Below are 26,047 nucleotides of genomic sequence, written 5' to 3' on the forward strand. Positions count from 1 at the left end.
CCAGGTGCTTGCCTCCCTGCCCCCCTGCCCCTCCCCTGCCCCCCGCAGTAACCCTGTTCCTCTCCCTCAGAGCTACGAGCCCGACGAGCTGACCGAGGAGATGGCCCACCTCGAGGGCCTGATGAAGGACCTGAACGCCATCACGACGGCACCGTGAGCCCGGAGGCGCGGCCTGGCCTCTCTGTCCCTCGGCGCGCGCACACACACGCACACACACACACACACACAGACACACTCTCGCGCGCGCGCACGAACAGAAACGCCAACCCGACTTTTTTCACAGTCAAACGAACACACCCCGAGCTCAGACTCTCTGAAGCCGAGAGGCTGACGGACACACAAAACGGCCTCTCGTGCCCGAAAGGAAACTCCTCCCTTTTTGTTGAGGGGGGAAAACAAAACAAACAAAAATAAAACTCCAGACTGAAACTTCCTTCTGGCTCACCTTACCTTACTCAGTCTCAGGAAGGAGATGGCCACGAGACGGGAGCGAAACGAGACGCTTCACCTTCGACACGACGGACCGATCTCAGAGACGATGGAACCTTTTCGGCCGCTTTTAACTGGAAGATTGTGATTCTCCTTTTTTTTTCTTTTTTGTTTTTGTTTTTGCTTTTGTTCCGATTTCCTCCGCAAAAATCCAGGCGGGTTGGCATTTGAACTCTCGAGCAGGACGGCTGAGTCGGTGTGCGCCGGTTCCGATGCTGGTGCTGGCGCGGCGCAGTGTTCGTTCGATCGGTGTTTTCTTTGTGCATTTTGTGTATCTATTGGGCCGTTTCAGTGAAGTGAGCATTGGATGTCAGCCACTCCCCCCCCCTCATCCCCCTTTTTACAAACCTACAATATTATTATTTTTTATCCTTTTTACCTTCTTGTGTCATATATTGTGCCATTTCTTTTTTATTTTAATTTTCTACGCTATTGTATTTTTTTTTTTTTTTTTTACACATATCCATACACGTGTACATAAGTTTTAGTTTTGAAGCTGCCTCGTTCTTTTGATGTTTCAATATTATTACCTGGGCTTAAAAGCTGAGAGAGAGAGAGAGAGAGAGAGAGAGAGAGAGAGAGAAGCCCGAGAAGCTTCTTCCCTGATTTATATTTTTTTTGGTTTTTTTCGTCATCCGTTTCCTGTACACGCGTGGGAGCGCCGCTTTAAAAAACAAAACAAAAGCCTTACCAACGTGTTCCGAGCGTTGGACCGCGGAGACGACTCGAGATGTCACGAGCTCCCGCGGGAGCTTTTTCGTCGTTCCGTAGGCAGAGGTGGCGTGGGGGGGCGTGACAGGATCGACTCGCAGGTCAGGGTTACCTCGGACTCAGGGTGCTGACCCCCTCCCTCCTCCTCCTCCTCCTCCTCCTCCTCTCCACACACACACACACACACACACACACACACCTCCAATCAATCAGATGCAACTGATCTTTTGTACGACACGCTCGATCCTATGTTTGTGTGTGTGTTTCTAAAAAACAACATTTGATTTCAGAGATCTGCTCTGCTGAAGCACATGGGCATTGTTTTCAATTTTATTTTATTTTAAGTTTAGTTTATTTTATTCGTGGTTCTTTTCCAAATCCTACACGATGCAGAGACGTTTGCCTCTTGAAAGGGACTCCCCTCGATTTTTTATTTATTTTTTATTTTTTTTAAACACGGTAGGTTTTGTATGAAGAAAAGAAAACAAAACGTCGAAACGCAAATCTGCTGTAAAAAAAGAAAAAAAAACACCATCTATCAAACTAGTTTTTCATTATCCTCTTACCCAAAGAATGTCGTCATTTTTCCAATCAGAGCGATTTGTGAGTACCATGTTTCATCATGAATGTCAGTATAAATGTAAGAGATTTTTTTAACTCCGGAGTTAAACGAGGAAAAGGATTGAAAAACGGAGGCGGGAGGGGGAAAAAAGAAAAAAAGAAAAAAAAAAAAAAAGAAAAGGGCCTGACTCCATTTGGGAAAACGATCTCTTTGAGTTGTAAACAGTTGAACCTGTATTGCACTTTTTCACGATTTTTGAAAAGTACATTTCTTACATATCTTGTGTTTTAAATATCAAATGCTGTTTGTGTAACGTAGTGTCCTAGTTAAAAGCAGCAGGCAGCTGGTCTTATGTTTATTTTATTTTTTATTATTATTTGCTTCAGAGATGATATGAACTGAGCAGCTGAGGTTGTTTTTGTTTTTTTTTCCTGTGTGGCTCATGATGAGGAATTCCGTTGTTCTGCTTGTTCATGTACAGAGCGTTCTTTGCTTTCTTTCTGTAGAAGAAAAAAAACAAAGTCTGTGGCTTTTTTCAAAAAAAAAAAAAAAAAGAAAAAAAAAACGTTCAAAAAATGTTTGGGAAAAGAAAAAAAAAAAGTTTTTTTTATTGGTGCTCCTATACATTGTGTATACAAACTATTATGAATACTAACAAAGTAAATGTTTCCTCTGGTCTTCTTTCTTCGTCGAACGAGCTGAGCGGGACGAGGCGCGCTGGGAATCAAATCGGTCCTGTTCTCCACGGTGGCGAAAAGGTGAAGGGCCCCGCGTTCGTGTGCGTCCGTTTCCAAAATATTTTGGGATCCGCTGGACGGATTTTAATGAAACCCTCGTGAAGTAATTATCGAATGCACATCTACAACTCATTAACTTTTGGTTTCCACCTGAATCGGGATGGCCGCCCTTCCTAAGCGACCTTATCAAACACAAACAAGGCTACAACTCAGTCAGTCTGACAGACAGGGAGCTAAACGTTGGTGTGATGGTAGCTGAGAGTCACCCCTAACTAAGACTCTGAGCTATAACCAATCACACAGGATCTTTGCTTAAGATTGTTGGAATTTACTCTGCCTATCTGTTAGCAAAATATCTCATGAGCCACTGGATGGATTTTATTGAAACCTTCAAAAAGTAATCCCTGGATGTACTTCTACAACTGATTAACTTTCCGGACCAATCCAGTTCAAGATGATCCTCACGGCTAATCCACTTTACCAAATGCAAAAATGGCTACAACTCAGTCAGTTTATTAGGAATTGTCCGAATCAGTAGCTGAGAGTGATCCCCCACACATGACCCAAGCAGTGACGGGTCATGCGAGATCCTTGTTTAAAACTTTGTTAATAACCGTCAGAGTCAAGCCTGCCTGACTGAAGGATCAAGGTCTGACCAAAACTCTCATTTGGTCATTTTCAACAGGCAAAGCATTTAAAGGTCACATTTTAAAACTCAGAGGCTGTTTTTAAGACTAGACGACATTCCAACTCTTTCCAGCACATTTTCCACATTTCATTCCTGCTAAAGTGAAGTAAATCTCCTGTTTTACATGTCGCCAGCTAAAACAAACTAAGGCATAATATTAAATTAAACTGTAATCCATGTGAATAAAGGTTCCATTATAAATCTCTCATTCTGCCTCGTGTCCTTCAGGTAAGTCTGTCTGCAAACAAACAGTTAGTTAAACCCCCACAAAGGACAGTTTGTCATTGGTTGGAGGATTTACATCTTCTGCTGCAAAACTGTGGATCTAACGTTTTAAAATGACTTGATTTAGTCGTAATGGTTAGTAGGTTTAAAAGCTCATAACAACATTAAGGGCAATTAACAACACAAAGTTTTCACTTTTTGTTTAGCAGTTTAAATTTGTGCATTAAAACAAATATTTCAGTCTTTGAGATTAGCATGAAAAAAAGAAGCTGGTATGAGAAGGCCATACTGTAAGTAATGTTTAAACAGAGGTGAATTTTTAAAAAGATTTGTTAGATTTTATTGAGTTTAAACTAGCAGAACCCAGAGCTGCAGAGAGAAATGTTTAAGAGGAATCTATTTGAACTAAAATAAATTATTACAAATAATATAGAGAAATATTTGTACATCTGTTTATTTATTTATTTATTTATTATTAAGTCTAAGGTTTAAGCATTGTTCGGGTTTGTTGTCTTCTGCAAAAAGACTGAACTACTAAACAAATTACAGCAGAAAGAAATATGGCTGAAATATAATGAATTACATTAAATAATGTTTAAAGAAAACAAAGTTTGCAAATACATTCTTGCTTTTATTGAGGTATATCATACAGTACTTCCATTTAAGTCTTAATAATCCTACACTTCCATAATAAAGACATTTATTTCTATTCTATCTATAGAAATAATGAACTTGGAAAAAGTGTTATATGTCTGTTTTTATAAAGACAGAGTTTCTGAATTATATCTGTTTTTTAAACTAAATTTGTCTTTAAGAAAAAGAAAAAAATATATGTTCCCAGATTTTCAATAAAATAGTAAAAGGATAATAATAATAATAATAATAATAATAATAATAATAATAATAATAATAATAATAATAATAATAATAATAATAATAATAGTTGTAATGAGGCGTCCTGACCAGCAGGGTGCGCTGCAGGCAGACAGCCTTTCGTCACTTCCGCCGGGGACGTTCTACGCTCACAACGCGCAATATGTCGGCCAGCTCGGATCGGAACCCACCTCCTTTCCCCGCAACAGAAGAAGCAGAGCCCAGACTGTCCGACATGGCAGACGGAGACAGCGACGAGGGAGAGGACATCTTCGTCAGTAACGTACGTTCCCAGCTCCCGTCGTGTCCATTTTGTTATATATTTATTTATATTTATTTTGTTATATATATATATATATATATATATATATATATCTTTTTATGTCAGCGATGCAGAGCGCGGAAGTTCACCTCTTTATCTGATGACCTGAGTCTGGTTTAACTGAGACCCGCTGGCAGTCAGACGACAAATATCCATTCCGCATCGCGGTAAACGGTGCTGCTGATAAAACTCTGATAAAGTTAGCGTTCCCGCGCGCAGCTGCGGTAGTTTTGCCTCATCGGTGTTGAGTTTTCGCTTTAAGCTTGTCGCCCTGTCTTTATGTGTAGTCGTTAAATTCAAGGCCGTTTTGTTTTGGTGTCCGCTGTTATGGTTCTGGGTTCACCTTTAAAATAAAAGTGTTCCGGTTCTTCTGTGCTAGCAGCTAGCTAACCCAGTCCAGGCGTCTTCTTATCTCCGCCGTAACGGTCAGCTGTGACGGGGTGGGACTCCACCTCACCCCTCTCCCTCCCTCCTTCCTTGTGGCTCATTGACGGCTCCTGTTTGCAGAGTAACCCGGTGTCTGTCAGCCGAGGGGTTTCCCAGCCGGAGAGGGTCCCCGAGGAGCCCGAAGACCTGTTCAGCGAGGAGCGGGCCAAGCCCAACGGAGTCCAGTCTGATGAGGACGGCGACCTGTTTGCAGGTGTGGACAACACACAAACATGGCTCCAACAACTGTGGTTGTAGCTGAGAGTCATTCCCATCACATACTCTGAGCTCTGTTGGCGGATTATCTCACGGACCACTGGACAGATTTTAGTAACTTGGCCCTAAAAGCCTTTTTTTAAAAAAAAAAAGTCACCACAGATTAGTTATTTCCAGCTCTCTTTTTTTCGAGAATGGGCAGAGAATTGGATCTGCAGACTTGCCTGTTCTCACACACACACACAGACACCACAGTTGGAAACATGTGAGACGTCACCTCTAAGCTGGAAAATGCAAAGGAGGGAGGGACAATATGCACACGTTTCCCAGTGGCCTTCGCGTTGTTTTGTATACAGCGTGGCAGAACTGGCAGACGAGCCCTCGGAGCTAAAAATGACTCTCGTCGTGTTGATGGCAACACAGAGTTTTGTGTTCGGTGTCAACAAGCCGATGGAAAGTGGCGCGCGTGCACGCCGGCAGAAAGTCGAAGAGAGGAGCAGCTACCAGCGTGCACGCTCGAACCACAGGTCATTTCTTTAAATTTTTATAGAAGAGTCACCGACATGTATTTCATGTCATGTAGTCTAAAACCTGTTGTGGCTGCGTGAATGAAAATGATTTAATTTTCACTCTTTTAAGATGCCTAATGGAGAAGTGTCAGCTTCAGCCTATTTGTGATGACACAAAATGTTCATTATTCAGATTTTAGAGGAGTTCAGATAAACGTTTTCTACCCTCAGCATAGGAATAATAATAATAATAATAAAAAAACATCTGCAAATAATCTTTGGACTTTCAGTCATGTTTGGCGATGTGGTTTTAAAAAAAAACAGGATTCTAGACACACGGATATGTGCATGCACATCCTTTATGCATATTTCTAGTTTTTATACGACCGTCCTAAAACAGGACGTATTGTGATGCAACCCAGCTGGACACCTCATGGGTCAAAGATGATCCCCATTGATTTCAAGGTCACAGCACACAGCATGTGTGCTCCAACTCTACACACCTGTTTAATATTGTTACTAATTATGCTATTTAAATCTGTTAAACCGTTTTTTTTTTGTATATAAATTTGTCCTACTTACTTACATACTTTGTCATGTTCTGCATTAACAAGAAAAATGTTTTCTTTCCCCAGAGGCCCATGTGGATTTAAGCTCAGACAAGTCCAGCAGATCTGCTCGGAAAGAGCTCTCCACCTCCTCCGGCCCTCCGCCCGCCTCCTCGTTCCCTCGGGGCCCCGCGGCCCTGCAGTCCACCTCCCTGGAGCAGGTACGGACCTCCTTCTGAACCCATCAGCCATTAATAGGCGCCTTCCTTCGCAATGCCCGCGTTGCGTTCGCCAAACTCGGAGTCCGAGGCAGCCGAGCGCGAGAACCGCTTTGAGACAGTTTCCGAAATTTGATTTGCCTGAAATTGGTCTGGTTTGTTACAGCTGGAGGAGGACGAAGCCAAGGATAGTTTTGACGTGGACGTCGCTGTCACCAACCCAGAGAAAGTTGGTCAGTTTGTTTGTGTTTTTATTTTGAAAGCACATCAATACCCTGAGGGATAGTTGCAGGTTTAATTCTTTAATTTCAGATTGAAATGTAATTATTTGTCCGATGTAATGTGTTCCCCTTGTTTCCGTCTTTTTAGGAGATGGCATGAATGCGTATGTTGCCTACAAAGTATCAACAAGGGTCTGTATTTAAGCTTGTTTTTGTTTTTATGCTTTTTACATAATCCTTGTACTCATTTATTCTCATCTTTTCTTTTAATCTTCCTTCAGACCTCCTTGCCCATGTTTAAAAGTAAGGCCTTTACTGTAAGGAGACGTTTCAGCGACTTCCTGGGTCTTTATGAGAAGCTCTCCGTCAAGCAGTCGCTGCACGGCTGCATCATCCCGCCACCGCCTGAGAAAAGTGTCGTAGGTGGGCACGCGCGCCTTTAAAGTTAATTTTTTGCACGTGCGTCTTTGTGACTGTTGTTTGGACCAACAGGAATGACCAAAGTGAAGGTGGGGATGGACGATTCGTCGTCGGTGGAGTTTGTGGAAAGAAGAAGAGCGGCTCTGGAGAGGTGAGGATCCACCCGTGTCTTCTAGAAATGAACATTAGTGGTTTGGTTTGATTCTTATTAGGTGCAGATATGTTGGTGTTCCCACCCAAATGGAGTTTTAGAATCTGTGTTTTATCTATTTACGACTAAATCCAAAAAAAAGGTAAAACCAAAAACTACTGGACTTCTGTTCTGTAGCTGAAGACGTTTTCCTTTAAACTTTTAAAGATGAGCTGTTCTGTAAGATGGATTCACATTCTTCGTGTGACCAAAGTGGCCCATTTGTGAGTCGGGCAAACAAAGACCCTCTGTTGTGAGGAGAGTGGGTGTAATCTGCATGTTGAAACCAGCTTACAGAACATCTCAGCTTTAAAAGCTTGAACTCCACACTCTCTGCTTTTTGAACTGAGAAAGCTCTTCGGATGAGAAGCGAAACATCTTCAGCTGCAGAATAGAAGTTCAGTTGTTTGGGTTTTTTTTTTTTTTTACCTTTTTTGGATTATCGTGGATGACTGAGAATCTACACCTGCATGTTTACAACTACTTGTTACTCACTTGGTCCTGTCGCCTGTGCAGGTATCTTCAGAGAGTCGTGTCTCACCCACTGTTACTACAAGATCCTGACGTTCGGGAATTTTTGGAACGAGAAGATGTGAGTACCTTAAGTTGTGAAGGAAAAAAGGCTGTACGGCAAGGCATTTTACATGTGACTGTTTCCCTTTTTTATACTAAGGTAATTTAAAGGGTAATGTCTGTGCTGTGTGTTTTTTTTACAGCTCCCCAGAGCAGTAAACACCCAGGCGCTGAGCGGAGCCGGTTTCCTCAAAATGATCACCAAGGCATCAGATGCTGTCAGCAAGATGACCATCAAGATGAATGAGTCTGACTCTGTAAGAGTACACAGCGTGAAGCGTTTTACATCAGTCACACTCTTCACTTTGGCTCATATGCTCTGCATTTTAAAAAATAAAAAAATAATTGGTCTGTCAGATTATGTCAAATCTGTTGTTAGATCAGTTTTAACCAACTGCTGAGTGGAGCAACTTGTTAGCAATAGTCCATTCTAAATGTAACTGTGTGTCCACGATCGTCTCTGTGTGGCACTGTGATGGACAAGGTGTGCCCCGCCTCTCGTCCAATGACCCCTGGAGACGGGCACCAGCTCCCAGCAACCCTCATCAGGATCAGGAGGGTCCAAAATGAACCAGAAAACATCACTAGTAGCACCAAAACAGGTGTAGGATTGCGAGTTAAAATACTCCACAAAGGGCTAATTCGGATAAAATAACCTGTTTCTGTTTTATATAATTGATTGCCATTAATCATAAGACAAACAGGTCTTCTATTTAAACTTGATAAGGCTGTGTGGTCATGTTTTAATACGTCACGGTCCTCCTTTTTTTTGCGTTTCAGTGGTTTGAGGATAAGTTCCAGGAGGTGGAGGCTGAAGAGCAGCAGCTGAGGAAGCTTCACGCTGTGGTTGACTCTCTTGTCAATCACAGGAAGGGTAGGTTTTCAGTTATTTCTAATTAGATTATTTCCTTTGGGTTTTAAAAAAATAATCAAATCAGCAGATTTGACTAAAATAGTTCTGTTTCCTTCCTTCAACACCAGAGCTATGTGGGAACACAGCCATATTTGCCAAAAGCATGGCCATGCTGGGGAACTCGGAGGACAACACAGCCTTGTCTCGGGCCCTCTCCCAGCTGGCCGAGGTGGAGGACAAGATGGAGCAGCTGCACCAGGAGCAGGCAGCCAGTGATTTCTTCATCTTCGCGGAGCTGCTCGCCGACTACATACGCCTGCTGGGCGCCGTGAGGGTAAGCTGACGGAGTAGGAGGGGGGAGGTATGGTGGCAAAACAAAACGGGACCGTTCACAATACCAGGACTGAAAGATGGAAAAAGCACTCGTTAGCACTTTTAGTCAGACAGTTTTAAAAGTGAATTAAGTTGGCATCATTGTACAAAACAGCAGCTCTTACCAACAGTAAATGTGCACTATCACATCTTTTTAATACCGTCTCATAATCCAGTGCACCCCATAGTGCGGAAAATACGGTACTTTGCAAATTTGTAAATATATACTTTTTTTTTTTCATTTTTATAATCTTGATTAAACCCTTAAAGTTGTTTCTGCTTCCTGTTCAGTTTGACAGTTAGAACACCCAGGTGTTATCGCTGTAGGAACTCATTCCTTGAATGCATACAGGGGGGATTCGACCAGCGCATTCGGGCATGGCAGCGATGGCAGGAGGCTCAGAGCACACTCCAGAAGAAGAGGGAGGCCGAAGCCAAGCTGCTGTGGGCTAACAAACCCGACAAACTGCAGCAGGCCAAAGAGGAGATCGGCGAGGTAATGGGCGCAGCGAGGGAGCAGTTCCTGCACCTCCAAAAGTATTTACAGTACACCGACAGGACCCGTCGCCTCCTCACGCTGCTGGTTCGGTTGTTTACAATAAACTGAAGCTTGCACAACTTGATGTGCAGATTACAGTGACCCCGGTCCAAAAAAAACAAGCTTTTTAACTCTGTTTCATTTAATTTTAGTTCAAACACATTCCTCATGATGTAAAAAATGAACTCATTTGCCACTGATCTGGCTCCCGAAGCAAATAGTATCCTCCTACGGTGTGTATTTTTCACTTTTTCAAAATTTTCCAAAGCACCATAGAAGTTTTTCACCATAGAAGTTGTGGTTATCATGAACAGTGTTCATTTTTAAATATCTCACCCATTTCAAATGTGAAAATGTAATTGCTTCGAGTGGTAACCGAAGTGCCCCCAAACAGTCTCCCGATTTAAAGGAGTAGTTGTGGGCACTCGGTGTCTTATCTGCAGTAGACAGCAGTCGCAGCATCAGGAAGGGAATCTCACTGGTCGATCTAACTGCCGCTCAGAAGAGCGTCTGTGCGCAAACGTTATGTATGTGGTGGTTAAAAAAAAAAAACAATCCAAAATGTAGGATTTTGCTGAAACTGCTGAAAAGGTTTTGAGATGTTAGAAATTCTATCATGGCTCTGCTTTAAGAAGCCATTAGCTCAGTTTGCTCACGTGAACTTCTCCCTGATTCTGCAAACTCCTGTTTGCAGGTAAGATACGGACTACTCTGAAGCTCCTTTAATTCAGAACTTTACTGCACTTTTTTTTTTTTCCTAAATAGAGCCATTATTGCATCAATTAAGGCACACCTGTACACTGGATGTGTACTATTCCACAAGTTTTTTTTTTTTTAATTTCTAAGATGACATGTAGAGCAATGTTCTGAAATGTTAAATATTAACACGTTTGTCGTTTGTCCTCAGTGGGAGGCGAGAGTTACTCAGTACGAGAGAGATTTTGACAGGATCGGCATGACCGTACGCAAGGAAGTGCTCAGATTTGAGGTACGTCTGTCTATGCCTCGCTGCAACTTTGGCTCTTTTTTCTTCACCTCGAAAGGTTCTGCAGTCTGAGATAAGAACGTACTTTTTGTAGCCGCGGTATACAGATCGAGATCATTATAAATCCCATTCCAAAACGTGGTGGGACGGGATCGGTATCGGGTTCCTGAGTCAGAGGGTTCAGTGTGAAGAGGGCAGCTTTCACCCATGTTGGAGGCGTGTTTCTCGAACACTCGCCGTGCGTCAGATGCCCAGGAGTTCTGCGAAGACTTAAGATTACTGTAGCTGACCTCGCCGTTCCCCGGACTTCACGTGTTTTAATCAGACTTCAGTCATGTTCAACAAAACATCCCAACAACCCAGAAAAGAACGGTTTACGTTTCTTAAAGAGAAGACTCTCATATTCTTTTAAAAATGTACTTGTTTGGTTTCCTAATCACTAGAATACAAGCCATGAGCTGAAACATTTCGGCCTCGTAACGAACGTCTAACATTCTTGCCGGGTCTGACCTCCTTAATATCCCCTTCCACATGCACCGTGGAGGAATTTGGCGTTCCGCTGGAGGAATTCCTCCAGCTGGCCTCTCCGTTGCCAGAGATCTTGATGTGACGAGATTTTTGTCTCCGCAGAAAGAAAAGGCCAAGGACTTCAAGAGCCAGATAATCAGATACTTGGAGGCGATGCTGCAGTCTCAACAGCGGGTAATTATCAAACCATCTTCAAAACCTTCTTTAAAAAAAAAAAAAAAATGAATGTCATCGCTGATTTCCTTCCTTCTGGGCTGCTTTTAATTCCAGCTTATAAAGTTCTGGGAGGCGTTCCTGCCCGAGGCGAAGGCGATAGCTTGATGAAGTGGAATGTTTTTTTTCTTCTTCTTCTTTTTTACGAAGACCCCAACTGCCTTTTTGAACACTTTTTTGCCTCTTTAGCAGGAGCTGAGAGGGCAATTTTGCAACATGCAAGAAACTTCCGTCCATTTTTTTTTTCTTTTTTTTTTTTTAAATTATAGTTTATTCTGGTATCTTGTACAGAACTTTGATATAATAAGCTGCTGCCTTTACTCAACAGGTCTCCTTTGTTTTTTGTTTTTTTTGATAATCTAATGGTATAAAGCAAAGTTCCAGCTGAGATTAACCCGTCCGTAGTATGTGTGAAACTCACTGTCTTGTCAGTGGGGAATGTAGTTTTCTTTTTCTTTTTGTTGCTCAAACAATTACGTTTAAGTATTTATATGGAGGTACTCCCCTGTGTATCGTTGTCTTAATAGTTTACATGAACAGATAGGTGTCATTCCACTCTAACAGCTGTTTATTCTTACACCCTTTTTATTTGGATGCATTAAAAAGCGTTGCAGTTTTTTTTTACTCCACTATGGCTATTAATGACAGGTAGCTTATCTGAAGTATTAGCACACTCCTACAATATATCACCTAACGTGTTCTGAATGTTAGAAATCCCGCAAACCTGAATACAACCGGGTTTGTCAGAGTTGTTACAAAATAAAAGACTTGTGAGGCAATCTTTGTAGGTATTATTTTCCATGATGGTATATTTAATAGAGTAACATTGTGTTATTAACCACGTTTGACAACATGTTCTGTGTAACGCGTCAGAGGTGGAGCTACAGCAGTGATTGTTTACAACATGAAACAGTGCTTGACTTGAATTACACAAATACTGCTGGATACTGTTTGTAACCCTATGTTTTGTTTTGATAAATTGGTTGAAAACATCGACGCACACACACATATAAACTGGCGTTCAGATGTTCCAGTCCCTTATTTTACGAATCAGCATTTCTAGGTGTAAGTTGTCCTATTTCCGCAAGAAGGTGATTTATTTTTGTAACCACTTGGCGTTCGCACACTCGTGTTTCCTGGAGGTGTTGTACAGGCAGATGTACAAAATAAAAAGAGAAGTTAAGTTTTGGGCACTGCGTTTGTGACTGTTGTGATTTCTGTGTTTTTGGGTGTGTGTTTATTTAGACATTTGGACATTTGGTAGTTTTCTGGTTGGGAAATGATTGTTTTTTTTGTGATTAAATCAGCAGCTCAGCTACTGAGTGTGACACATCAGGGGATCAGGAAGTGTGTACGAGTTATAGTTTATAAACAATTTCAACTCTTGGCAGTTTTACCTAAAGTCAATAAAGAGATTTGGGGGAGGAGGGGTAAACGCATACAGCTTTAAATAAATACAAAATGAGGTTTCAAAGCTCTTAAGGGAACTTTCCAAAGTTAAGTAAACTTTTGACATGGGGCTCAGAAGCAGAAACTACATGTCATTAGGATGTTTTGATTCTGTTGTGTGAAACTTGGACGTCCCCAGGAAGAAAAGCTGCACAGTGTCACACTCAATGATTATCAGCTGACAAAAAGATGTTTCTGTTCAGGAGCCGACTTAAACCCCAGCTGATGACAGAGTGGGATTCTCCTTTTCCAGGTGGAGAGGAACGCCATTCACAAACTGCAAGCAGGAACTACAGACTTACTGTCTGCAGGATGACTGCTGACATGTGCTAAAGACGCTCAAACAGCTGTGAAAGCTAAAAGAAGCACAACCTAAAATGTGCAAAAAGAGTAGCAAAATGTGAGCTAAAATGAGCAAAACTCTAGGTAACAGTTAAAAATAGCAACAGGTTGGCTAAAAGCAGGAAAAAAATGCTAAAAGTAGCAGGACTAGCTAAATGTTTAAAATAAGAAAAGGCTGTCTAAAAGTCAAAAGTAGCAAAATAATGGCTAAAAACAGAAAGAAAGAAAAAACACAAACAAAATGCTGAAAGTAGCAAAAGTTTAGTTAAAAGTCGCAGAACAGTGTATAGACTGATGTCTAAACATGATTATTTTACGTGTTACTCCCCATCAGCACTCAGAGGTGTTACTATCATCGCTCCATCATTTAATCCGTGCTGTGGGTCCAGGCTTCCTCTCATTATTAGCCCGGCTCGGGTTGACCTGGAAGTGCGCGCCGTGAGGCGGGCGGTGCCGCGTTTCTACATCCGCCGTGCTTCGAACCGAGCAGCAGTCGAAGAATGGAGAGAGGCGCTAACAATCGCTGCTAGCGTCAAACACCAGCGGCCAGCACAGGCGCAGGAAATCTTTCACATGAAGCCCGGGCGCCCGTCTGCTTTCGAGGCGAGTAATACCCGCAGCTGCCCGGCCGCCTGGATCTCCCGCAGCGGAAGGTGAGCCTGCTGCGCTGCTTTGCGGGGAGTTAGCGGAGCGGCGGCTGTTCGGAGCTTCTCTTACCATTAGCTCACATTTTTGTTGCTAACTGAGCTAATTTCCTTGTTGCGCTCGAGCCAGCTGTCACCTAGCCATCAGTTCGGCGTGATTTAAAACAAAAACAACAAAAAAGTGTCGTGCTTGCTTCTTTTATTTTCTACCTTTTAAACAGCTATTTTAAATGGTGAACAAGAAAGAATTAGTGTCGTATTTTTAATTTTTTTTTCTTCTCCCCCCACACAGAATGTGTTTTAGGTCAGACCAACCACTGTGGCTAATAAATGTTTTGCTAACGCTAGCTCCGCGGCTGATAACTTGTGTTTGGTGTCGGCAGAGGTTAATTCGTCTTCGTCAATGGTTAATTCGTGTCCTGCTCGGTGTGACCCCCCACTCCACCCGTGATAAACTCCAAACAACCAGCAGCTCTCCTTGTTTTGGTTCAACTTTAGGCCTGCGAAGAATCGATCTTCTTCCTGGCTGCCTCTCTCACTGTTAGCTTCGCTTTTTACCTTTTTATTTTATCTAACCGCGTCTCGGCTGAGTGTTTGCTTCACACGGACACTGTGGGGAAAAAATAAACCATTTTAGCTCTTAGCTTAGGTCCCCAGGAGCTGCATTAAACGTGCACTGGAGGACGTTTTGTTAAAGTGGAAACCAAAAAATGAAGCCCCGAGTGATTCTGGTAAAAGTCACAAAACGTGCATTTCCTTAATTGGCTCCACTCAGGAGATCAGGATGGATAATTTACTGTGTCACATCATTACTTATTAGTTCATTTTGTTGAAACGATGAGATAAAAGTCAATATCAAGCTCAGGCCTGAGCCTAACAAAGCACCATTCAGGGTAATTACCAAACCTGCCTTTTCACTCATACTAGATTTATTTCAAGTTATTGTAGGTTTTGCAGCTTGACATTTGCACGTACAGATACATATGTATAAATTATAACATAGGGGTTGTTTTTAGGATTTGAAGAGGCCATCTTAGAGTGGAAAGGGGGGATACAGGTGTGTAGGATGTGGAGGTAAAAAAAAGAGTAACCAGGAGAAGTTTAAATTCTCAACAATTCATCTGAACAGCGAGGCAGCTGGTAGTTTGGCACCTCCACAGTGGGAGCCTGCTCTGTTGGAAACCAAACACCCCCCCCTCAAAGTCTGATCTTTCCACTGAAGGTTAATCACTTCTCTGGGAGCCGTTTTGGTTTTATTTATAAATCTAGCAGCACACGTGTCACCGCATCGGTCGTTTTTAAAGTGATATTGATCAACCAGAAAGCACCTCTCTTTTTTTTTTGTTCTCCAGATGTTTCGAGCAGGGAGTCGGTACGTCGCATCTTCAGCGCCCTCTTAAGCGGGTCTTTCTGAGTCAGATGTCAACATAACCAGCCACGTGTTTCCGTGACTGACAGCGTCATTAACATGTGTCAGAGTACCCCCATTTTTACATTTATCCCACCACTTCATTTCCTGCTTCATAATTTCCAGAGTAAAACTTTAAAATAGCCAAGTTTGATACAGATGTTCATCTAAAAAAAGAGAAGAAACGGGGGATGTGGCAAACATTGGATCATTACGTTACACCTCTTTAAGTTTTTCTTTCAATTGAATATTTCTTTATTAATGTAGAATGCAAAATATTAACATTTACGTTGCTTTTCCGGTTGGCTTGTAACTATGAAAATATCGGTTTCTGCTCTAAGTTATCATTTATATAAATTGTGATGACATCCAGGTGTAGTTGGAAAACACAATCCTGGATTTACGTATTTGATTTAGCCTAGAAATGGAAAACGTGCGTCATATCCGAGCAGCTATTCGTCATAAATAATTGTGAACCTACTGGTAATTGTACACCTTTTGTTATAAAGTATACTGGTGGCGTTATTAGTGATTTAGTAATCCAACGCTTTCGTGTGAGAGGGAATATCAATAGATGAAATACGTCTGTTTGCCTTTAAGGCTGTTGAAACGCAACGTGCATGTGGCAAATACGCCATGCCAGGAACGCAACGAGACAAAGACGCCTCTGCCAGTCAGTCACCTCCTGTTAAACGGTGGACAAGTTGCGTGTGATCATCACAGTCCTGTTAGCCCCATCTTGCTGTTTTCTAACAGGTAAATGTAGATGACCGTGCAGACGTGATCATTATCTGAATGGGCTGTGTCTAAGGACAATCCCAGTCATTTAAAGTTAAGTATTCACCAACATTTGCACTTTTTTTGCAGCACACGCCACAAAGTTATTAAAACCCATTCCGTCGTATGCTTGGCATCTCATTCGGTAAAGAGAGCCTGGGTTCATGTTGTTCCTCAAGTATTTAAGTTTTACTTCATCAGCAAGGGGGAAATAATGCCTTGTCACTTTTTTCACTTCTGCACAGCATGTAAAAATATACATTTTAAAAAAAGTCTTTATGCACGCAGCACATTTCTGATCGAATGAGGAATCTGTTCAGAGTGCTGTGAGGCTACGTAGTGACATTAAGCCTTAAAGCTAACATGGATCACGTCTGATAGGAAACCTCACAGGTGATGTGACCTCAGGTAGCGCGTCCCGTGGCTCCAACAGCTCCTAAAGGGGCCGAAAACCTTACTATCTCCTCTGCAGCGCCGGGTTGGTCACCCCGAGTGATAAACTCGGTCTTCTTTTCTGTAATTATTTATTTATTTTGTTGTGTGGTGGAAACTTGTCCCTTCCCTTTTAGAGTTCCCTCCGAAGTGTGGCGCTCAGCTGCGTTAGTGTTTGCTCGGCGTGGTTTTGAATTTTAAACGACCAATTAAATCAACGAGGAGCGCCCGAATTGCACACGTCGCACGCAGCTACAGGACCGGTCTCGTTTTTCTGTTTTTAAAAAAAAAAAAAACGCTTTGGTGCCGCAGACATGTTGTCACGTTGCGTCGCAACGTCTTACGGCAGCCGTGTTATGACGCGGCTGGCGTCAACCCAGTGAGCAGGCCAACGACAGATCAGAGATCAGATTGATTGGTACTCCGATTTGTTACTTGAGATGGGTTTCAGATATTTTTGGTTGTGACTACACCTTTAACTGTCTTTTGTGAAAGGCTTAGACCAGGGGTGGGTAATCCTGGTCCTGGTGAGCCACCATCCTGCATGTTTTCCTTGTTTCTCTGCTCCAACACACCTGATTTGAATCAATGAGTGATTAACAGGCTTCTGCAGAACATGGGGAGGTGATTTAACCAGTGAATCAGGTTGTTGGAGCAGGGAAACTAGGAAAACATGCAGGAAGGTGGCCCTCCAGGACCAGGGCTGCCTACCCCGTCCTAGACAGTATATACTGTTATGTTTTTCTTCTTTGACTAAACACCTATTAAAGTAAAAAGGTAACAGAATCAACATAGTAAATGATCTGAATTAATCCCATTTCTGTCTCCTCTTTCTGAGGAATGCACTTCCCTTTTTAAAGGGTACCAAAAGGTGTGTATCGTGACACACATCCTCATTCACCAGGATGCACGTCACCATCACGGGAATAAAAGCTGGGGATTCCTCCGCCACACGTCAAAACCAAAAGCTACATGGATAATGTGCAGTTTCCACCCTTAGCATGGCTTCAGCAGAAACAGACTTTTCAAATTCAGCTGTTGAAAGATTGTTTTTCACTAGTTAGCAGCACCTTCCACAAGACTAGGCCGAGTTTAGCTTTTCCCCTTAATAAATGAACACATTGAATATAAAAAAATGACAAATTATCCTTAAGCACTACATATAATTTGTTTATTAGCTTGTTTTTCCGACATATACTGTAATACATCTTCACACTTACAGATTGCAGATATGTTTTCTACTCTGATATTTATTTTAAACTGTAAATTAATTGTTGAGCCACTTCAAAGGTTCCAGTGCTAGATCAAGGCTGAGCTGGTTCTTTTATAAAAAGCACAGGTAGAGAACAAAGTTAGTGACATTAAACGTCTGCTCCAGTAATTTATTGTTTCTCTTTCTGTTGTATTTTGAATTTCTGTGGAGCAGGGGTTCTCAAATTTGTTTGATTTAGGTTTTTTTTTTTTTTACAGGGAGGAAAAAAAAATGCATCTGTCATACTGTCAGCTGTCATTTTTAGACATGCAAACTATTTATTTATTTATTTATCTCTTACCATTCACTGTAATTCCTAAAGCGATGTATCTTTCATCTCTTTGATTTGAAGTTGCCCCCTTTTTTTTGTTTGTTTTGTTTGTCTACATTTACACGCTGGGGCACGTCAGTGGTACACAGCTTTGGAATAACAATCGGCATATTAGCTGAACGATGACCCGCTCGGACCCCGCGGTGAAAGCTGGGGTTTCCCACCTCGAGTCTTGTCACAACGACAGCTCGTCCCTGATTTACAGTGACGTCTCCTTCAGACGGCGAACTCGTCTTTCTCCGCTCCTCGTCACTTCTGTCTAGGTCTGTGTTGGTCATAACGAGCGGAACCACTCTACACCGCCCAGTATTTACACCATTTCCCATGATCCATCACTTAAACAAGTCCAAGTGACAACAGCGTCGAAACATGAGTTGTGCTTGCAGTTTTCCATCAAATTAAATTAAACAAGAATATAAGTGTTATTTTATTGACCCTCCACCCCTCTAGGGCTTGTGTCCCACTGTTTGAGAACCCCTGCTGTAGAGAGAGAGAGACACTTTATTTCCACAGATCACAGGATTTGTCATCATTCCAGTAAACAGATGTCCTAATATCGCTTCTCTATTTTCTAAAAGTTGTTTTAAACCACAGTTGGTGTTTGTGAGCGCTCTGCTGACCGACATTTCTGAATGCCATATGTGTAAATGCTGCTGCGAACAGTTCCAACAGCCTCCATCAGCACCAGCTAGTGATATTAAAAGAGCAGAAAATGTTTATGAACGGTGCTTTAAACAAAGACTATAAACCCTAATTCAACTTCCTAGTCATGTTGAAGCAAAGTATTTTGTCGGAGTAAAGGTAGAACTGCAGGGACCTTTTTAAACGCGGCACATCGCAACCTTTTTATGCGTTGGTGGTCTTCGTGGAGCCCGCCTCCAGCCCCTGGCGAAGGCAAGCAGCGGTTTTGCGCCACTATCACCCTACGGCGGGGGAAACGGAACAGAGCCGGTGCTCAGCTCTGGTTTCGGACCATCTCTAGGATAATCCTCTGGTTAGGCATGTCTGAACATGTTTCAGAGGGGCTGAGCTGATGAAATAAATTATACAGACAAAAAAAGGCAACGACTATAGCAGGGGCAGGCAACCCTGGTCCTCGAGGGCCACTATCCTGCAGGTTTTCCTTGTTTCCCTGCTCCAACACACCTGATTCAGAGGTTAAATCACCTCTTCTTGTTCTGCAGAAGCCTGTTAATCAGCCACTGATTCAAATCAGGTGTGTTGGAGCAGAGAAACAAGTAAAACATGCAGGATAGTGGCCCTCGAGGACCAGGGTTGCCCACCCCTGGACTATAGGTTCAGTTTATTGAATGTGTTAAAATTGTCAAAAGTGTCTTTCAGTCTCTTTAAAAATGTCTTTTTCTGTTTGGTCCCAAGAACTAACTTGACCCTGAGAAGTTGTCTCGGGTGGCTAAAGCAGAAGAAATATATTTCAGATTGTGCAAAATTGTTTTTCTAAGTTTAGATTAGTCTTTTTCTTCCCCCCATTTAGAGAACATTATATCCCTGTTCCTCAAACTGAACGTTCAAAGCTCTTTTATTTTGTTTGACTAAGTAAAATTCACTAATTATCTCTAACGACATTACAGCTGGAGCTGATGTCTGGGCAGCAGACTGAACAGCAGCGGCTGTGATGTAATCGTTGATAATGGTCCAGCGTGAATGGGTTGAACGCTTCCTGAGTGTCGGTTTAAAGTGTGAAGGTGGCGAGCTCTTCTTCAATTACTAATGCACAGCTCCAAGGATTAAAATGGCCCACAAATCATTAATCGCACGATGGAAATTGCTCCAGTTTGCCGCTGGTCTCTGCTACAAACACGTTTTTTTTTTTTTTGTAGTTGTGTTGCTCCGTTCTTAGTTTATGTAATAGCAACAGTGCACAGTTGCCCTTGAGAGCAAACTAGCTGCCTTTGATGCTGAAATGTGTGCAGGCAATGGTGAGCATGAGTCATCCAGAAGCCCACACACACACACACACACACAATACTTCCAGCAATGTGCCATGCTCAGGAATTATACCATTGTCAAATAAAAAACAGTAAGGACTGTTTTGTTCTTTTGTTTTACTTTCAAAAAAAAAAAAACAAAGTCATGAGAAGTTGTTTTTGATGTTCATTCAAAATAATCCAAGTTAAATTTACTCATTCGGCATGCTAACTCGCTAAAGATCAGCAGATTAGGAAATCCCTAAAATCCAGCCAAACAAAGAGCACATGCCATCGTGATAACGTTGACGCACAAAGCTGCCTTTATTTTCCCCTAATCTAGTAATTTCATAGTCGCGGCGAACAAGGAGGAGTTAAGAAATCCGACCAGTGTCCTTGGACGCAGACTTGGCTTTATGTAATTGTTTACATAATATTCTCCGCTGGGCCGTGGGTGGTGAGGTGCCTTCATGACCACGTACTATGGCTTAAGATGGGTGTTGACGCTCCGCCTGGTTGCTGTTTTCTGTGACCACCGTGGCTTGATTGATATCTCTTTAACCCAGCAGCACTTTCACGGCAAAGCCCCGTCTGTCCTTGTTTTGTGCCGTGTGGTTCTTTAAAAGTTGCAACAGAGTTACGACTATCGTAAATCAGTGACATGCTATCTTATCATGAGGTAATATCTTTAGAAAATGGAATCACGTGACAGTTATTAGCTACGACTGGTGGAGGAATCATTGGTTTGTTGATAGTATCATACGACAATTAAAAGAATTAGTTGGAATAATCAAATGAAACATTTCTTTTATCGCTTATTCCTTTTGTAACACCCTCGCAGCTGCTTTCGTTCTTGTCACCACATGGCTAACTTCTAAACAAACTCCGCTGAGGTAGCGGCGATCGGCAACCAGTAGGCGAACGCCATTCACGAGGAAGTTTCCGACATGTGTCGAAACGTTCGTGGAGGTTCTTGGTTCATCAAAAGGCAGACATGTTCTGCAAATTTGTGCACCTTTTTTTTTTTCCTCAGTCGCACAGTTGTCACAGACGTCTTGAAGCCATCTTTAAATCCTTATTTATTTATTTAAATTCTAGAGCTGTATTCTGACTCCTGCACAGGTTGCTCTCCTTGTGACAGGAAGTGTAAGGAGTGCAGACGTACTTGCTGTACATTAAATCAAGGTGGGCGCAACGTGGGCCGAGGTCAGTATGATGTGGGCAAGAAAATAATGTGCACGGCCTAGAATGCAGTTGGTTAGCAGAAACTGAAAAGTTGCTCGTTTTCTTGTGATTTTTGAGTCGCCATCAGTCGCCTCTCAGTAAGACGGGCTTGGAGGTGCCTTGCTGTTTTTTTTCCCCCATTAATTTATTTACATGTAAATATAAACGAAATGTAAAAATGTAAAGAATATACTAGATCATATGAGGTATTTATTGTATATTCAGTTTCTTTTTTTGAATCCAATTTTGATGCTGTATTGCATGTTTTCTGCTCAAACTTTGTGGATAAACTGTCTTTATGGCTGCAATGTTTTTATATTTGCTTATTTTTTGTTGTTTGTATGAAATTTGAAGTCAAGAAAATGTTACATTGTGTTTTTATTGGCAACATGAATTTCAAAATAACTCTTAAAGCGAAACTGTAAAGTGTTTTTCCTCAACACTTTGTTCAAATTGGTTATTTAAGCAAAATCAACCTGCACGTTTTTTGTTCTTTTAACCTAATATATTATCTATAGACTCTATAGAATGATGTATTCAGATTATCTTTGTAGAGCTGTAGCAGAGGGCTGTATGAATGGGTGAATTATGGCACAGATTGTGTTGTAAAGCTCTTTGAGTGGCCTGGTTGGTTAGAAAGGTGCTATATAAGTACGGTACATTTACCATTTAAAGTAAGTGGAGTGGGATGGCAGCAGCTCCTTGAAATCAATGATTTAATGTTTTGTGTGGCGTGCTCTTCACAGATTTAACGCCTTCTCTGTGATGATTTGTTTGTCGCAGGTATTCACCTTCTTTCCCAGGCAAATGTTGAGGCCCGCCATCTGTTAGAGGTGACGGGGTGAGGTCGGCACGGTGCGCGGGTTCACCGCCCATGAGAGCGACTGCGCCACCCAGGTGCCACCAGTAACCAGGGCTGTGGCTGCAGTGGCGGGCCCGGCCTGGGAGGCCGTTTCGCACATCGCTCGAGGCTCCCGCTGACTTGCGCCTCACGCGCCATGGACCCGCAAAGAGAGAAATACGGCGAGCGGCCGACGAGGAGCGGCAAAGCTCCCCAAGGAAGCCGAAGCGGACACCCGTCCCGGCCATCTGGCTCCTCGAGCTCCTCCGGGGTCCTCATGGTGGGACCGAATTTTCGAGTGGGGAAGAAGATTGGTTGTGGAAACTTTGGTGAATTGAAGCTCGGTATGTTAAGTTTTTTTTTTTTTAACCTGGAATTATTTGAAGTTGGAAGGTTTGCAGGAAATTTCAATAACTCACATACGGCCTGACTCTTGTCTTATTTTAGGTAAGAATCTCTACACAAATGAGTATGTAGCCATTAAACTGGTAAGTGCTCACCTGACTTTCCATCTCACATCTGGAATACGATTAATCCATAACTTTTACAGAATATATATGATTACTGCTGAAATCTGGTCAAAGCCATCTCACTATCTGAGTTTTTTTTTATCGACTGTTCAGTTTGCTGCATAATTAAGTTTTGTTTTTTTTGTTTTTTTTTAATAGTCATATTAAACCAAAATTGACAATTAGTGTTTTAATAATTTTTATTTATTTGAAGGAAATCTTGTTGTAGAGGTTGTTGAGGTGGTTGCTGTATGGGACGTTTTTGTCTTTAGAAGGAATGGGAATGATGTGTACATGCTTGGCTAGTAATGTTTATAGACTGGAATGCCTTCTGGTTAATATCCTCATTGTTGTTGACTGTAGTTACAACTTGTAAGTAAACTCTTCAAACCTAATTATAATCTGCCATCATTCCTTTTTTTTTTCAGTGTGATATCTTATTCAATTATTATTATTTTAATTAGGGGAATCCTAAAAACAAATACTTCCCATTTTTCATAGAAAATGACTTTGTTTTTATCTAGTAAATTAACAGAAGGGCAAAATAATGTTTTAAAGTGAATAAATGCGTTTTATCGTGCAGGAACCAGTGAAGTCGAGGGCCCCGCAGCTGCATTTGGAATACCGGTTCTACAAAAGCCTCGGAAGCACAGGTGAGCTCATAGATTGGGTTTTCAGTCTTGGTAGTGTATGTGTGTGTGTGTGTGTGTGTGTGTACCACCGCATGATAATGATTCCTTTTGTTTTGGAAGATCAGGCCAGAGATTGCATCATTTCCACAACAAGTGATTACTCGTCTCAGGTTTCATTTTGGTAATAGGCTGGTTCGGCAGCTTGTTTTAATCTCTGGAATATGGGGTGTAGGAGAGCGCATGAATGTTTACATGCTTGTGTAGCTTGTTGAACAGTGTGCTTTCTGGAAGAAAGACCTAATAAGGATGCAATTATTAAAGGAGGTGAAGTTATCCTTCTTATTAACCTGGTTGACTGAGTTTAAAATCAATCAGTCGTCTAAAAGTATAAAAACTTGACTTGACTCTCTTGCCTACAATGTATTCTCTACACCCTCCATGTTCACATGTGCATTTAGTTGTGCTACAGAAAATAAGAGTCTCGTCCTCCATATTTTGCCCGGCCCTACAGTTGTATTTGCTGTAGAAAGCCACTTTTGAAAGAGCAGCACAATGAGCACAATGTGCAAACAAGAGAGCTCAAGTATTGACATATACTGCTGGAAACGGGCTTTGGATAGACTAAAACGTTATCTACTAACAGGCTTTTAATGTAGGCGCTCTTTTTATTGTGAGGTTGCTTCATGAATAACTTCTGTCTTTGCTATAATCTAATTAAAAATTTTAGGAAATGTCCTCAAATTTAATTAGCTTTTAATTTTCTCCCTGTTGTTATTATTAATCTAGTCTAGACTAAAATCTTGCATTTACGTTTTCTCATTTAGCAGATGCAGAGTGACCTATAAGTTTACAACATTTATGGAAACAGTGGAACTACGTGGAGGAACTATAGATGTACTTATGGACAAATTACTTCAGTCTGTCATTGTGTTTTTGTTGCATTTTATCACATTTTTCTTTGACATTTTATCACACACAACAGTTAAAGGCAACTCTTCTACATTTTTGTATTAAAAAGCTGAATAGTGATTTCCAAATGGATCAATCAAACCAAAACATATTTATTAGTTTACAGATCATCATATTTGTTTCTACAGGTCCTGTCTACTAAAACCAAATATTCATTATTCCAGATATTAGACTTTATTAGTTTCTGCCTCCTCCACTTATTTTTCTTATTTTTGTTACTGTTATCTGTTAATTTGTTGAAAACGATGGATCACTGGAGGATAAAGACATGCATGTTCTTTTCTAATTAGTCACCTAAAAATAAATATTGGTGGTTTTAGTTGAAGGCGTTTCAAGGTGATCTGTTGGCAAGATGATGGTTGGTGACACATTGAAAATAAAAGCCGTTTTACTATAAAATATGATCCTTGGTGAGGATCCGCGAGCTTCAAGTGCACATATGATCACCCAACTGGGAGCATAATGGCTATTGTTTTGCAAATGCAAAGGCTGAAAAAGGCCAACTGTGCGGAAACTCATTAAATATTTAGAGAGCGGGGCTGCCTCTCCTAGTACGATCCTACCTCTGTCCTCTCCTCCAGATGGGATAATGTGACCTCATTTTTCTTGGCTGTGTGCTGTGCCACATTCCTTTCAGCCAATGATGTTGTTAGTGTCTGTGAAACAGGGTTGTTGTTTTTTTTTATATGAATTCATGTGGCCTGACTCAGACGCTCAGTCAGGTGTTGTTTTCTGATGCGAGGCCAACCGTCACTGGATATTAATGAAAATTATTCCATTACGACCCACAAATCTCATTCCCTTTTTTTTTAAATTACACTAAGAACTAAAAGGCCTCTTTGATTTAACTAGATGTTCAGAAGATAATTATTTAGCAGAGATAAAATCCGTGTTTAAGAATGAAAACACTCTGACGCCATCGGTCTGATAAAGGTATCATCGTCTGGCAGGTCTCATCATGAAACTCTACACCGTCTCTGTAACCAATGCAGCTCGGAGAAGTAAATATTTCTCAGTATGCAGTTTTGTTTGAGTTAAAAAAAACAGGGGGGGATTTGTGGAACCTGAGAACAGTGTTTTTGTAGAGTTTAAGGCACAAAAAAAGCCCCACCCTATTTTCAAGCCTTGTTTGTTAAAGGCAAAGAATTTAAACAGATTTTTTTCAAGCCATTCTTCTGCATTTAAAAAAAAAAAAAGGAGTCATTCAACAACAGAGTTGAGCAGAAAGTCTTTAGCAATCCCTCAGTTTTTGTATTTTGCCTCCAGTGACGACTTTTGTGTCTTTTAAAGTGGTCTTAAGCAAACGTTCTTTCTGACAGTCCTTCCAAGTGTCTTTTGGGGGGGTTTACTTTGTACCTGACTCTTATTAGAGGTGTTTCTTTTTTTTTCCTTTTAAGGGATAGTTTGGCCAATTTGAAGTGATGTTCTGTCAAATAGTTCTCAGTAGTTGCTGCCTTTCAGCTGTGAAATCGGTCAAAGGATGGAGGATGTAGAAAGATGTGAGATCCACCTAGACAGACCGATTTCTCTTCTGTCGCAGTTTTTTTGTTTTTAATTTTTAACCATATAAAACAACTCATGTCATGCTGATATGAAAGAACAGGATGTTGCCAAAATGAGACGGTTTATTTAGTTACTTAGTTAGTTGTTGATTTCTCAACAGAACAGCATTCGTGTTACTTCCTGAAGCGGCTGAATGTACCTGATGAGACTTTTCTCATCAGCAGGTCCCATCAGTCAGACGTTTCTGATTTTTCTTTAAAACATTTGCAGTAAAACATTTAAAAATGCAGAAACATCTCCCTATCTGGACTGCCTGTCTTATTAAGAAAGCTGGAGTTTATCTTGAGTGAAGATGTAGCAGGGTAGGTGCAAAATGTAGCCATTCCCAGCAT

General features: G+C 41.5%; 3 protein-coding genes across 7 annotated transcripts in view; all 3 read left to right on the plus strand.

Moving 5' to 3' along the window:
* neo1a (neogenin 1a) overlaps positions 1 to 533 on the plus strand; it is a gene marked incomplete in the record, with an annotated part of 189,449 nt that extends 188,916 nt beyond the window's left edge. Inside the window, 1 exon segment of the mRNA XM_025005509.2 lies at positions 5 to 533. Within this exon segment, the coding sequence (XP_024861277.1) occupies positions 5 to 157 (153 nt within the window).
* A 3,884-nt stretch (positions 534 to 4,417) lies between these two features.
* LOC108234748 (sorting nexin-1) lies at positions 4,418 to 12,608 on the plus strand. 2 transcript variants are annotated; one of them, XM_017414172.3, is made up of 15 exons: positions 4,418 to 4,568; positions 5,115 to 5,247; positions 6,394 to 6,527; positions 6,691 to 6,757; positions 6,894 to 6,937; positions 7,027 to 7,168; positions 7,238 to 7,316; positions 7,872 to 7,947; positions 8,072 to 8,185; positions 8,709 to 8,802; positions 8,910 to 9,115; positions 9,506 to 9,649; positions 10,599 to 10,679; positions 11,307 to 11,378; positions 11,475 to 12,608. In XM_017414172.3, the coding sequence occupies exons 1-15, from the start codon at positions 4,449 to 4,451 to the stop codon at positions 11,523 to 11,525; spliced, it is 1,557 nt and encodes a 518-aa protein (XP_017269661.1). In that variant the 5' UTR covers positions 4,418 to 4,448; the 3' UTR covers positions 11,526 to 12,608. The 2 variants fall into 2 exon arrangements, 1 of the variants encoding a protein (XP_017269661.1); XR_005234117.1 differs by lacking the exons at positions 11,307 to 11,378; positions 11,475 to 12,608 and having other exon boundaries at positions 4,419 to 4,568; positions 9,506 to 9,924.
* An 882-nt stretch (positions 12,609 to 13,490) lies between these two features.
* csnk1g1 (casein kinase 1, gamma 1) overlaps positions 13,491 to 26,047 on the plus strand; it is a 28,685-nt gene continuing 16,128 nt past the window's right edge. The window contains exons 1-4 of one of the 4 annotated variants that reach the window (XM_017414164.3): positions 13,491 to 13,861; positions 21,985 to 22,386; positions 22,490 to 22,530; positions 23,135 to 23,204. In XM_017414164.3, coding sequence (XP_017269653.1) covers positions 22,200 to 22,386; positions 22,490 to 22,530; positions 23,135 to 23,204 — 298 coding nt within the window. In that variant the 5' untranslated portion in view covers positions 13,491 to 13,861; positions 21,985 to 22,199. The remainder of the gene's footprint in view (positions 13,862 to 21,984; positions 22,387 to 22,489; positions 22,531 to 23,134; positions 23,205 to 26,047) is intronic. The other 3 variants (XM_017414167.3, XM_017414165.3, XM_017414168.3) reach the window with 3 other exon arrangements.

Source organism: Kryptolebias marmoratus, linkage group LG15, assembly GCF_001649575.2.
Source record: "Kryptolebias marmoratus isolate JLee-2015 linkage group LG15, ASM164957v2, whole genome shotgun sequence".
In the NCBI taxonomy this organism is placed as follows: Eukaryota; Metazoa; Chordata; class Actinopteri; order Cyprinodontiformes; family Rivulidae; genus Kryptolebias; species Kryptolebias marmoratus.